Genomic DNA, 15,126 nt, shown 5'->3' with positions numbered 1-15,126 from the left:
AACCCCAGAGCAACGTATCAACTCTGCGGTACTACACTGACAGTGGTGGAGAATGAAAAGGACCTGGGGGTAATTGTGCAGGCAGATATGAAGTTCTCTGAGCAGTGCAGACGAGCTGCAAGAGTAGCTCATGGTGTCTTGTCAATGATATACAGGAATTTTTCTAGCAGGGATAAGGAGGTGATTATTCCCTTGTATAAGGCAATGGTTAGGCCACATCTTGAGTACTGTATACAGGTCTGGAGGCCTCATTTCAAGAAGGATGTAGAACTGCTGGAACGGGTACAGAGAAGGGCAACAAGATTAGTGAATGGAACAAAGGGTTGCTCTTACGAAGAAAGGCTTAAGTTTTGCAAATTACAGAGTCTGGAGACTAGGCACCGGCGAGGTGATCTGATAGAGGTGTATAAGGCTTTGAATGGTTTGAGCATGCTCAATGCCAATGGGATTCTTCATCTTGCTCAGAATAATCACCTCAGAGGGCATAAATTCAAATTGAGGAAGGACGGATGTCAGATAGATGTGCGGAAATTTGCCTTTGGCCAACAGGTGGTTGGTTGGTGGAACCGACTTCCATCACTTGTTGTAGAAGTTGATAGCCTAAACAAATTTAAAGCTCAACTGGACAGGTATTTCGAACGAACAGATGGGTGAAATGGGAGTGGGGTTTTTTTTTTTTTTTTTGGCTGATGCTGAATAATCTTGCTTTCTTGCATCATATGCCTCTACTAATGCTAATGCTAAATTCAGGCAACTAACCATACAAAGAGCCAGAGCAGTGGCTGAAGAGATCAAATTATAGGCACAGGAGGAACAACTAGATGTCCTCCTTCTACAAGAACCCTATTCTCATATGGGTAAAGTAACGAGCTATACAAACTGTTACCATATAATAAAATTCTCCGTGGACACCCCATGGGTGGCAGTTGTCAGTTAAAATTACTGATATCATGGTCACGAAAATTACTACATTGTGCATACCTATCAGTGCTTGTGCTCAGATCACCTCCACTCTAGGGTCCATCCACGTCCTCTCCATCTACAGCAGAACTGAAGAAAATATTTCTCGCTCTATCAACATCATCCAGACTGCCCTAGATGCTCTTCTAGGGGCTAAACTGCTGATAGCAATTGATGCAAACTGCCACTCCCCATGTGGCACAGCTTTGTACTGGACCACTGAGCTATCAGGAATGGCCGAGTTCTCTACAATTACATCCTCTCAATAAATCTTCACACTCTGAATCTAGCAGGTAATATTCCCACTTTTAGCAGAATCCTGTGGGAAAGTAACGTTGATGTCACGATTGCCACTCCAACCATAGTGTAAATTCTCAAATTGGAAAGTGAACGAGGTATGGGCAACTTCTGGCCACAGAGTGATCACCTTCACAGAGCGTTTCCCCATTCCCTGATGAGATTCAGCAACCATTCCAGTCACCAAGAGAGCTGACTGGAATGGTTTTCGTCAAGCTCTGGTCATCCTTCTGCCAGACCTTCGTAGGTTCTCTAAACCACACCTGAAAACAGTGCTATTGAATTTACTCGAATTATCCAACAAGCCTCTACTGCAGCCATACCAAAGCAGAAACCACTTCACTCTGCTGTTTTCTGGTGGAACCCAGGCCGAACAACAGGAGAGCCATACACTGTGCCTGCAAATCCTAAGGACTCGTGCTTCCCTTCCTCAGGTTGAAATCGATGTGGCCAGAGACCCTTATAGAGCACTCCGAAATGCTTACAATAGCAGCATTAGGAAATGCAAAATGAAGTCTTGGCAGGACCTTGTTTCCACAACAGATAGTAATGATCCCTGAGGAATTTTGTTTTGTGACCAACAAGCCCCCCAAGCAAGAAGTCCTATTCTCTACATGCAAATCTGATGGATCACTCACCCTACCTAACTTGGGTTGAATCAGCCAACAACATGTTGGGCTCTATTTTTCCGACTGATGATGGCCCAGTTACCAATGAATAGTACCTCATCATCTCAAGAAACAATGAATACTTAACTAAACACACTAAAGATCCTTTCCAGCTGGATGAATTTCAAACTGCACTCTCCAAAACTAGGGAGAACAAAACCTGGACTTGACCTCCTTGAAGTAGACGTTATAAAAAACTTTGCTGAAAAGTTCCCACAGTACCTTTTGACTGTCTTCAACATATGGCTAGAGTTTGGCCTCTTTCCCATCATCTGGAAGGAAGCAAACATTAAGCTAATTATTAATCTTAATTATAAACATTGAGTCCAGAAAATCCTAGCTCATGCTGTCCAATTGCCCTGCTTTCTATCCTCTCTCTAAAATCTTAAAAAAATTTTTGCCTCTGGTTGCAGAGACACTACCATAATTCCAACCTGGCCTCCCTGCATCAGTTTGGCTAGACAGGGCTTCAGTACAGTCGATGCCATACATCTCATCACCACAGCCACTGACAACCCTGCCTGCTAAATTCTCCTTGGCCAGCACCTTAAAAGGCTGAGACTCTCTAATATACCTCAAAACCTTTACAGATGTATCTCTTCTTACCTTGACCAAAGAAAGGCCACAATCTCTGCCAAGTACCAGCATATCAAAAGACTAGTCACTTGGGGTTACCGTTAGGGCTGTGTCCTTAGATCCTTCTGGTCCTTTGTCTTGGATGAGTTCCGTTTGATGAACCTCAGGTGCATAGAGTCCCTTACCTTTGCCAATAATCTGGTTTTGGCAGTGCACGCCAACTCCAGGGCCTTGCTTGGAGGATAAGGCAAACCTAGTATAGGATAAGGCCCTTACAAAACTCCAAACTTAGACAGCAACCCACAGGCTTCTCATATCTGGTGAGAAAACTAAATGAATCGTGCTTAAAGGATCTCTCCATTTAACCAGACCTCCTTCAGTCAAGATCGCCAAAAAACCTATCGGACTCTACCCGGAGATAAAATATGTGGGAATCATATTTGACGTGAAACTTAAACTTATATTCTTTCCACACCTTGTTTATGTTTTGACCAAAATCAGGAAATACACAGCAATGATTGCCAGATTTTGGAGGATAGACTAGGGCCTTAAATGTACAGCCATAGTGTTAATATACAACTCCATTTTCTTGCCCATTGTTTGGTACAGAGCTTCACTGTGTTGCACAAGACCCACCGACATAAGACAAAGCTTGATTCCATCCAGTGAGCTATGCTCCACACAGTTACCAAGTCCTACCTACCTTGATTATGCCAGCCCTTCAGGGCCTAGCTGGATTTATGCCCCTCTACCTTGAGGTGATTAAGCAAGGTCTCTTCCATAACTTAAAGAAAGGAACACTGACAGAAATCCTTGACTTCCATCTTGACTTGGCAAATGATCCTGTCACCCCCCCCCCCCCCCCAGTATTTATGGTCTGGTGATGGGATTCGGTAAGAATCCTGAACCATTGCATTCTGACGATTTAGTGTATAAATTGAGCTTATATTGTATGAGTTTAATAAAACTTAATTTTTAATAATTTCGCATGGTATAATAGTGTCATTTATTATTATTATATATAGTATTTAATTTTCTGTAAGAATCATTTCCCTCTTTCAAAACTAAGTGATGCATCATACATTTATTTGATATCCTGCTATGAACTCAGTCTTTTGTTTGCAAGTCTTTTGTCAAATGACTCCCAAGGTCAAAAATTACATTTTATATCAGAAGGACAGAAATTCAGCTCCTCCTCCATCCACAGTAGTGTTGCAATTCCAGTAGACTTAAAGATTCCATCCAGACCTATTTAGAAGCCATTGCTGCACATGTAATAGGCATTGATTTAACACTATTTTTGATATGTCACCCATCCAAGAACTCAAAGATCTAGTTTTGCAGTTGCTATTTCCTTTCTGTTTATTGGATGACTTCAGTAGATACCATCCATTACGGGACTCTCCATTCAAAGATGGACAAAGACAGCTCATTGAAATATTAATCAACATATGCTATCGAAGGACACTGAATACTGGCTCGCCAACTTATATCTCCCTTCCTACAAAATCAGCACATGCATTCGACCTCTTCATTTGCTATCCGACCCTCTAGTTGAATACAGAGTGGATAACACTTGACGATCTGCTTAATAGAAATCATTACTCAGTAACATGCAGAATTCAAACATTCTACTACTACTATCAAATCTAATTAATTATAAAAAACTTGGAGCAAAGGCTCATACCCCACAAAAAAAAGCTAAGAAAGACTCGTGGATTAGATTTGCTTCTTCGATTAATAAAAATAGACACCAGCTAAATGGCAAATTCACTCCATTATCCTTCTATTCTCAATTGCAGTGGGCATGAGCTCTCTTCCCCTGCAGAGATTGCAAATGCCCTTGGAACTGTGTTCTCTCAGCTGTGAACTTCAGCCAGATATAATAATCCTTAAAACCAGAATTTATATTGGATTAGTAAGATTCATACTACCCTGATTCCACTTTATTCTGCTTTAAATTGCGCCTTTAATTTTGTAGCATCCTATTCGCATATTGACATCAGAAAGGGATGTTCCTTATTTTCACTAGTAAAACACTATTTGAAAATCACCAGTTTGAAAAACTGGATTGCATTTCTGTAGTGCTGTGTAAAAAGGTGGGTGAGAGCTATTGTATTAGAATAGAATAAGTAATTTAATTTCCTTAATGGTAATTTGAATTCAAAATTTAAAAAAAAAAAAAAAAAAAATTGATTTTAATTTTTAGATTCCTGAATCTTGGCAAAGTGGAGATAGTCGGAATGTGATCGTTCACTGCTTGTGGGATAATGTGAAACTTCACGAAGAAATTGGCCAGCCTATGTATATATTATGGTCTCAGGAAGGTAAGAAATGCACAGTAAAAATAGACTATATTGAAACCTAAGGGGGAAAAAATTCTCATAACAGATTCTTGTTATAGCCAAATTATAAAAAAAGACTCTAATTGATTTGAGAAATTACAAACGAAATACCCACAACATACTCAGCACTTAAAAAAAGTTTGCAAAATACAGTTGAATATGCAAACTGAAATAAAATGCAAGTCTTCTATGTAGAATACACAAGTTATAATTAAAATGCATAGAAACATAAATAATGAACAAATGGGATAAAATACTACACAGATAGAACCAAAAGAATTAAATCAGAAATGCTGTATTAATAATTTTGTTTCTAACCTATTTTAGGGCAGAAAACTTCAAACTATGTAAAATGCAAACTGTAATATTGGTTAGTGGATTTTTAGACAAACCAAAGTTTGTACATTGACATCATTATTGTAATATCTCATGTTAGCATTAGCAAAAGGCGGATGATGCAAGCTTATATAGCATAACCAAAAAAAAAAAAAAAAAAACACACACACAAACACACACCCTTCTCATTTCACCCATCTACTCACTCCAAATGTTTGTCTAGATCTGTCTTGAATCTATTTAAGCTATCAACTTCTACAATGACAGATGGAAGTTTGTTCCAGCAATCAACCACCCTCTGGCTAAAAGCAAACTTCCACACATCTATCCTACAACTATCTTTCCTCAATTTCAATTTATGCCCTCTCAGGCGATTATTCTGAGCAAGAGAAGGAATCCCATTAGCATTGAGCGTGCTCAAACCATTGAAGGCTTTATATTCCTCAGTCAGATCACCTCGCAGGTGCCTAGTCTCCAGACACTGTAATTTGCCTTTTTTTGTAAGAGCAACCCTTTATTCCTTCACTAATCTTGTTGCCCTTCTCTGTACTCGTTCCAACAGCTCTACATCCATCCTAAAATGAGACATACAGACCTGTATACAGCACTCAAGGTGTGGCCTGACTATTGCCTTATACAAGGGGATAATCACCTCATTTTCCCTTCTAGAAAAATTCCTGTATATCATTGACAAGACACCATGAGCTACTCTTGCAGACCTTCTGCACTGCTCAGAAAACTTCATATCTGCCTGAATAATTACCCCCAGGTCCTTTTTACTCTCCACCACATTCAGCATATTACCACACAGTTGATACGTTACTCTGGGGTTACTGCTCCCCATATGCAGAACTTTACATTTGTCAATGTTAAACTTCAGTTATGCCCTCTCAGCCCACCTGCTCAACTGTTCTAGATCATGTTGCAGCAGTGTAGTGTCATTAATAACCCTGCCGACCTTCGTATCATCTGTGAACTTGTTAACAGGAGTGACTGCTTCTACAGGGATGGGATATACTTAAATAGAAAGGGTGCAAGAATATTTGCTGATTCTGTCGAGGCAGTGTTAGGTAGGTCGGCAAACTGCTAGCTTGAGGGGGATTCACAGGCTAAAAGTAGCTGCAGGCAGAGGTGAAGGTGATTCTTGCACAACTTCTATTAGAATAAGTAGCGACCTGGTGCTGGTGGATTCTGGGACTAATGGCAGTCATTGTGAAACAGGTGGGTATATGGGGTGTGTTATGGTAACTAATAATAAGGATAGGTACATGTATACTTGCATGTATACCAATGCTAGAAGTATAGTAAATAAATTTGATGAATTTAAAGTGTTGGTCAAGACATCAAAGGTGAATATTGTTGGAATAGCAGAGACGTGGTGTCACACAGATATAAGGAATGCAAAACTGGAATTTGGGGAGTACAATGTGTGCAGACAGGATAGGAAGGAAAGAGGTGTTATGCTGTTAATTAGCAAAAACATGAAATCAAAACAAGTGCATCATCTTTGATATAGATGAACAGTGCACTGTTGAGTCAGTTTGGTGTGACATAAATACTGCGAAAGCAAAAATAAGAGTAGGAGGGTGTTATAGGCCTAATGACTCGAATGCGTACAATGAACAATTGTACAGAGAAGTAGAGTGTGCTAGTAAATCAGAATGTCTTATAATGGAGGATTTTAACTTCCCCGATATTGACTGGAGCTTGTGGGTTGGTCACTCTCGCACTAGTAAGACTTTTGTGGATTTATTGGATTATTGTTTTGTGCAGCAGCATGTTCAAGGGGCAACCAGAGAGGGTAATACTCTTGATCTGGTTATCGGCAGTGATCATTCTTTTATTAAGAATTTGCAGATAAAGGAACCACTAGATGGCAGTGATTGTGGTGTAAAGATGTGGGATTTACTTAAAGATATAATTACCATCAGGGGTAAAGGTGAGTACTGTGGTCTCAGACAGTTTTTAAATTCTGTACAGTGGGATCAACTGATGATGATGTTACCAACAGTAAATTCTAAGTGGGAAGCATTCAAGGAATTAATAGTGGAAGCTACTAAAAGTTTCATTCCTATTAAGAAATATTGTTCAAGGTTTAGGCCTAATTCTAAGCATTCGCTATCCTTTACTAGCCTAAATGGTTATCAAATGAACTAATGAGACTCGTGACAGAAAAGAAAAATGCATGTCATGCGTATAAATTATCAAGCGACTCAGAAGCCTATGGCAGATATAAGCTAGTCTGTAATCAGGTCACAAAGGAGGTTAGGCAGGCGAAGGCAGATTACGAAAAATCTTTGGCAAAAGATGCTAAGAAGAACAGCAAGGATTTCTTTACTTATATAAACTTTAAAAGGAAGAGGATGAATCTGATTGATCCACTTGATATCGATGGTTTGACTGTTGATGATTCTGCTCAGATAGCAAACAAACTGAATGAGTATTTTGCATCTACATTCACATGAGGAGTTATTAATGTTTGAAAATGGCAGAAGATTATCAAATTGTAGCAGGGTGCTTAATGATTTTGTAATAACTGAGAGCAAAGTGCAGGAGAAATTGTTTGAAGTTAAACATAAGAAAGGCATCTGGGGTGGATGGGGTCTATCCAGTTATATTAAAGGAGATGGCAAAGCAACTAAGCAAACCCTTAGCCATAATTATGAGAGCATCCTTGGACTCAGGGGAGGTCCCCACGAACTGGAGATGTGTAAATGTATCCCCAATTCACAAAGGGGGATCGAAGGGTGACACGAGTAATTACAGACCGGTTAGTTTAACTTCTGTTCCGGGTAAAATAATGGAGTCACTGGTTAAAGATGCATTGCAGGATCATCTAGACAAGACTGCAGCAATAATTCAGACACAGCATGGATCTGTTAAGGGAAAGTCTTGTCTGAAAACTTGATAGCATATTATGATATGGTTACAAAGGAACTGAATGCAAAAAATAATTTTGATATCATATATTTGGATTTCAGGAAAGCTTTTGACACTGTTGCGCATGGAAAACTATTGTACAAATTGGAGCAGAATGGTATTAAGGGTAACTTGCTACAATGGATAAAAGGATGGTTGAGTGGGAGAAGACAGAATGGGTGCTGCTCTTCGTGGACTAATGTTATTAGTGGAGTCACACAAGATTCAGTGTTGGGTCCTCTGTTGTTTTGTATATTTATCAATGATATTGATGAAGGTATATCAGGCTCAGTGTCGAAGTTTGCAGATGATACAAAGATTATCAAGGTTGTTAATGACAGTAATGGCAGTGTGCTACAGCAACAGGATCTAGATAATTTCGGCAGATGGGCTAAGAAGTGGCAACTGAAGTTTAACCTTGACAAATGCAAAGTACTGCATATGGGTAGAAGTAACCCCAGAGAAATATGCCAACTGTACACTTAAAGTGGGAAAATGAAAATGACCTGGCAGTAATTGTGCAGTCTGATATGAAGTTTTCTAAGCAATGCAGACAGGCTGCAAGGGCAGGTCATGGGGTTTTGTCAATTATATATAGGAATTTTGCTAGCAGGGAGAAGGAGGTGATTGTCCCCATAAGGCATGGTCAGGCCATGCCTTGAGTACTGCGTACAGGTCTGGAGGCCTCATTTTAGGAAAGATGTAGATTTTCTTGAGCATACAGAGAAGGGCAACAAGATTAGCGAGGGGAATGAAGGGATCCTCTTACCAAGAGAGGCTTAAGTTCTGCAAATTGCAGTGGCTGGAGACTAGGCACCTGCATGGTGATCTGATTTAGGTGTATAAGGCCTTGAATGGGTTGAGCATGCTGAATTCTGATGGGATCCTTCCACTTCTTCAGATTACGAACCTAAGGGGACATAAATTGAAATTAAGAAAAGACAGGTGTAGAAGAGATGTGCGGAAATTTTCCTTCAGCCAGCGGGTGGTTAATTGCTGCAACAAACTTCCATCTGTCGTTGTGGAAGTTGATAGGTTAAATAAATTTAAGGAGAAATTGGACAGGCATTTGGAGGGAATGGTGTGATATTTTTTTTTTTTTTTTTGGCTGATGCTGCATAAGCTCATACACTTGCTTTCTTGCATCACATGCCACTACTACTACATTAAGCCTGATATGCCATCATCAATATCATTTATAAATACAGAAATCAACACTGAACCCTGGGGGAATCCACTAATAACATTAGTCATGAAAGGCAGTGTTTATCACTGTCTTCTCCCACTGAACTATCCCTTTATCCATAGCAGAAATTTGCCTCCAATGCCACACTGCTCCAATTTGTGCAGCAGTCTTCCATGTGTAACAGTATCAAAAGGCTTTCTAAGATCCAATTATATGATATCAAAATTATTCTTTGGATCCAGTTACTTCGTGACCACATCATAGTATCCAATCAAATTGGTCAGGCAATACTTTCCCTTAACAAAACTTGCTATGTCTGGGCTATAACTGAAGTCTTGTCTAGATGATCCTGCAGTGCTTCTTTAACCAGTGCCCCCATTAATTTCCCTGGAACATCAACTAACAGGTCTGTAATTACCTGTGTCTCTGTTTAATCCTCCTTTGTTGATTGGGGTCACATTTGCACATTTCCAGTCCATGGGTACCTCCCTTGAGTCCAAGAAAGCTCTCATAATTATGGCTAACAGTTTGCTTACTTCCTTTGCTGCCTCCTTTAATATAACTGGATAGATTGGTTACAGACCAGCTTATATCTATCATAAGCTTCTGTGTCACCTGTTTATTTATATGTATCCCGTGCATTTTTCTTCTCAGGAACATGTCTAATTAGTTCATCTGACATCCATTTAGGCCTTAATCTTGAACAATATTTCTTTGTTGATATGAAAAGCCTAATAGCTTGCAAGATTAATTCTCTGAATTCTTCCCATTTTGAATATGCTGTTGGTTACACAGTATAGAATTTATATACTGTCTCACACTACTGTAGTCACCTTTCATCATCATCAGCTATTTTCAATCCACTGCAGGATGAAGGCCTCTCCAGGAACTTTCCAGTCCCTTCTGTTTTGAGCACTGGCCATCCATTTACTAACTGCAAACTCATGAATTTCATCTATCCATCTCCACCTTTGTCTTCCAGGTTTTCTTCTAGCTCCTCTTGGATACCATTCTGTTATTTTCTTAGTCCATCTGTCATCATGTCTTTGAGCTATGTGTCCTGCCCAAGACCATTTTAGTTGTTTAGTGTTGATAAGAATGTCCTTTACTTGAGTTTGCTGCCTAATCCATGTGTTTCTCTTCTTATCTAACAGTCTGATTCCCAATATAATTCGTTCCATTCTTCGCTGTGTAGTTCTCAGCTTCTCTTCCATTCTTTTGGTGAGTGCCCAAGTTTCACTTCCATAAGTCATGGTGGGGAGTATACATTGGTTCATTATTTTACATTTCAGACAAACTGGGATATTGCACTTCAGTATGTGACTATATTTCCTGAATGCCAACCATCCAAAACTTATTCTTCTCTTGACTTCCAGCCATTTATTATTATTACAGCTAATAACTTGTCCTTGATAAGTATATGACTCCACCTTTTCAATTACTGCTCCTTCAATCATTATTTTCCTTTCTGTGGCATACTTGTTCATCATTACTTTTGTTTTAGTCATATTCATCTTTAGTCCAAAATCCTTACTAAATGTGCATAACTGATTAAGATTTTCCTCTAATTCTTTAGGATCATGGCTTATGACCACAATGTCATCTGCAAATCGTAAATGGTTTAGGTACTCTCCGTTCACATTGACTCCTTTCTGCGACCAGTCTAATCTTCTGAAAGCTTGCTGAAGGGCAGCAGTAAACAACTTTGGAGATAGTGTCTCCTTGTCGAACTCCTTTCTCAATATTAAATTTGGTACTGTCTTTGTCTAGTCTAATAAAGTAGGTAGCACTCTCATATATTTTCTTCAAAATCATAATATATGGGGTATCTATGCCTTGTCTTTCCAGTGCCCGAAACATTGCCTTATGCTGTATGGAGTCAAATGCCTTTTCATAATCCACAAATGCCAGCCACAATGGTGTTTTATATTCATTTGCTTTCTCCATGATATTACGTGAAGGTGATCCATAGTTGAGAATCCTGTCCTAAAGCCAGCTTGCTCTTTCGGTTGATTCTCATCAAGTATTCTTCTAATCTGTTAGTAATGACCCTTGTGAACAACTTGTAGATGTGGGATAACAAGCTAATTGGTCTATAATTTCCAATTTCTGATTTATCTCCTTTCTTATGCAGCAAAACTATGATTGCATTATTCCACTGCTTAGGCATCACACTTTTTTAATGCACTTTGTGAAGAGCCTTGCCAGTTTTTGTGTTATGTCTCTTCCTCCCAATTTTAACAACTCTACAGTAACTTCATCTTCCCCCCCCCGGGGCTTTCTGATTCTTCATTTTCTTCAATGCATGTTCTACCTCATCAGGAAGAATATCATGTATGTCGTATGTGTTGCTACTTTGCAATCCATCTTCCCCACTGCTGGCATAATTGCCCTGCTCCTTATATAATTCTCTATAGTAGTCTTCTGCTATTTGAATTATGCCTTCTCTGCTGTTTAAAAGTACACCATCGCTATTCTTCAGTTTCAGTATCATTTGTCTTCCTGTATTACTGCTCATGGCTGCTGATTTAAATCCTTTGTTTTCCCTTAATGCTTGTTCTACTTTTCTTGTGTTAAATCTTCTTATGTCCTCTCTGAGTCTCTTTCTAATGGCTTTGCATAACTCAGTATACTCAATTTTCTCCCTGTCAGTGTTTTTCTTGCTCTTCATGTGTCGTCTTCGGTTCATCATGACAAGTGTTTCTTGACTAATTTTTTCTTCTTTGGATTTGTTTTTTCCCTATAGGTTTTTTGGGCTTTATCGCTTTCAGAAAGTTGTAATATTCCTCGTAGATATCTTGGTCCTGAGCAGTCTGCAGAAGCTCAAACTTGTTCTTAAGGTGCAGTACATACTGCTTTTTCTCCTCTTCTGTTATCTCAAAGACCTTTGTATTATTTACTCGAGCCAGTTTTTTCCTTTCCTTTCTTACATCTATATCATGTGTACATCTTACCATTCTGTGATCACTTCCAACATTTACCTTATTCAGGACGGTAACATCATTCACAATATATCTTCTGTTAGGATGAAGATTAGTGAGGATGAAGTCAATTTCATTAGTAGTTAATCCATTTGTCCACTTTCTGTTCACCCTTTTCTTGAAAAAAGTGTTCATTACTGACAGTCCTTGAGATTCTGAAAATTCCACAAGTCTTTCACCTTTCATTTCTTTTACCAATTCCAAAATTTCCTATAGTTGCCCTTTCTGCGCTGTTTAGTCTTTTTCCAATATTAGCATTGAAGTCCCCCATAATAATAGTGTAGTGGGTTTTCTGCTCATCAAGAAGTCTCAATTTCAGTGTACATTTCTTCAGCTTGTTCATCATCATGGCTCGATGTTGGTGCATTTACGAAAGCAAAAACCCTTCCCTTTACCCCTGATGGTAGTTACTTCTTTGAGTAAATCCCCCTTCAGCACACTGTCATCACTGTCACCTAGTTGTTCCTTTATCTGCAGATTCTTAATGCATGAAGAATCACTAGTGATAATCAGATCAAGAGTATTACTCCATCTAGTTTCTTCCTGAACATACTGCTTTAGAAAACTTATGCCTTGCTAGTGTGTGAGTGACCAATCCACAAATTCCAGTCAATATCTGGGAAATTAAAATCCCCCATTATATGACACTCTGATTTACTGGCCCACTATTTCTCTGTACAGTTGTTTATTATACTCCTCAGAGTCATTAGGCCTATAACACACTTCTACTCTCAGTTTTTCTTTCCCAATGCTTATGTCACTCCAAACCGACTCGACACTGCACTGCACTGTCCAGCCATGTCTACTGGCTGTACTTCCTTGGATTTTGTTTCTTAACCAATATCATAATCCCTCCTCCCTTCCTATCCTACATATATCCTTACTGTATATATTGTACTCCCCAAATTCCAGTTCTGCATTCCATATATCTGTGTGACACCACGTCTCTGTTATACCAACAATATCTGCCTTTTAACTAACACTTCAAATTCATCAAATTTATTTACCAAACTCATAGCATTGGTGCATGTACACAAGTATACATGTACCTATTCCTATTCTTAGTACCCTAACACAGCCCATGTATTTACTTGTAGTGCAATGACTCCCAGCAGTCTCTGGAATCCCTTGCACCTTGTTTTCCAGGCTGCTGCTCATTTCAATAGAAGCAGTGCAAGAGTCACTTTCACCTCTCCCATTGGCTAGTGTTAATCTAGTAGGCCATCTATCCCCCCAATCTAGCAGTTTTCCAACCCACCTAACTCTGCCCCAATAGCATCAGCAAATATTCTTGCACCCTTTCTATTTAATTATATCCCATTCCTGTAGAAGCAATCTCTCCCGTTAAGAAGCACAGACCAGGTCGAGAAAAATTTTATCCCTTGAGCCTTGCACAATCTCTCCAGGGCTGAATTGATCGACAAGGCTCTCATCATATACTCCCTATCATGTCTGGGCAGAATTGCCGACACTTTCAAATTCAACCCTAACTCATGGCTTCTCTTCAACATTGATCTGTACTTGTTAAGTAATTCCGCCTGTCTCCTCTTAATATCATTAGTGCTAACGTGTACAACTATATCACCTTTTGTGCCCTTAAAAAATGATATCTGCTGTACGTAATCAACCTTTGACCCTGGCAGACACTGATCTTGTTCCCCGTTTCCCTGAAAATAGTCACCGACAACAACTAGTTCCTTTGGGACCAGCGTTTTCTGCCTTGGGGGTTGCCGCTGTTTTGCATGTTCAAGTGCAAGCTCTGGCATTGATGTGGGCAGCTGAGAGCTTGCTGGGCCCCTCAATTTAAATTGTTCGAGGGCATCCACCCTGTCTTTCAAGCTCTCATATAGGCCCATAAGAATGCTGAGTTGGCACCTAATTTCCTCACAATCCTTACATCGCGCATACACAAAGACACTATCATGTTCTTGGCATGAAACAAGCAGTGCATTTCAAAAGGCTGTGATTCAGAAGACAACCACCCCCCCTTCCTCATTTCTTCCCTGAGCCACAGCACTCCCATTAATTTGAGCCTTTTGATTGCTTTGCTGCTCTGGTCTGAGTCATGATTTCTATTCAATTTCAAATAAAATTCTAATACAAAATATAACACTAAACTTATATCCCAACGCAGTTATAACGCTATATGTATGTATTTCGGTATTGAATATTATCTCCAAGTTACGTTATACCACTTTCTTATCTCCTGTCAAGTTATATGTATTAATTTATAATGTTACGGTTGTAAAAACTAGGTTGTTATACATATTTAGTTTTTAAAAAGTACAATTTAATTGACAATGAAATTTAATAAGATTAATAAATTTTACTGATTAATTGATACTACTATACTTGCTATCTAGTTTTACGTTAAACCTTACTCTGTCTAGTTCAGGGTGTATATAACAATGGGGACAAATTACGAACGGTAAATCTACGCACTCTAGGTATTAATTACTTTCAAAATCGTGCTATCTAAATTTAAAATAAACCATGGAGCTTGACTATGGCTATAAGCTACTTATAGAAAATAATTTAATATAACAATTAAGTCAATAAAATTACTAAATATAATTAAAAATTTTGCTTTCGTGGGAGCTGCAAAGTTTGTCCAACAAGTGGATTAGATACCCTTACCGATACTAAGTAATAACCTTATTGTAAGTTACTATGTAGCACAGAGCAAAATGGAAGACAAAATAAAATAAATGACAAGTTTAATGTTAAATTGTAAAACACAATATGTTAAATACATAAAGTACAAAAAGCTTTCAGTTATTATGGTAACCTTCATCAGTCAAACTGACAGTTTAGGAACATAGAACATAAGGGTGTGTTGTGCCAGTCGTGCATAGTGA

The 15,126-nt window shown here is 38.9% G+C and overlaps 1 protein-coding gene across 3 annotated transcripts in view; it reads left to right on the top strand.

The window, feature by feature from the left end:
- The window catches only part of Crag (DENN domain-containing protein Crag), an 878,555-nt gene that overhangs the window by 754,390 nt on the left and 109,039 nt on the right, over positions 1–15,126 (top strand). For 2 of the 3 annotated variants that reach the window (XM_090389072.1, XM_090389068.1), the window contains one exon: positions 4,711–4,828. The exons of the other annotated variant lie outside the window; for it this stretch is intronic. In XM_090389072.1, coding sequence (XP_090245198.1) covers positions 4,711–4,828 — 118 coding nt within the window. The remainder of the gene's footprint in view (positions 1–4,710; positions 4,829–15,126) is intronic. 3 annotated transcript variants of the gene reach the window in all.

This window comes from Mastigoproctus giganteus, chromosome 2, assembly GCF_048544385.1.
Source record: "Mastigoproctus giganteus isolate SK-2022 chromosome 2, ASM4854438v1, whole genome shotgun sequence".
NCBI classification, from domain to species: Eukaryota; Metazoa; Arthropoda; class Arachnida; order Uropygi; family Thelyphonidae; genus Mastigoproctus; species Mastigoproctus giganteus.
The sequence above is the reverse complement of the archived record's forward strand: the minus strand, read 5'-3'. Positions and strand labels throughout refer to the sequence as shown.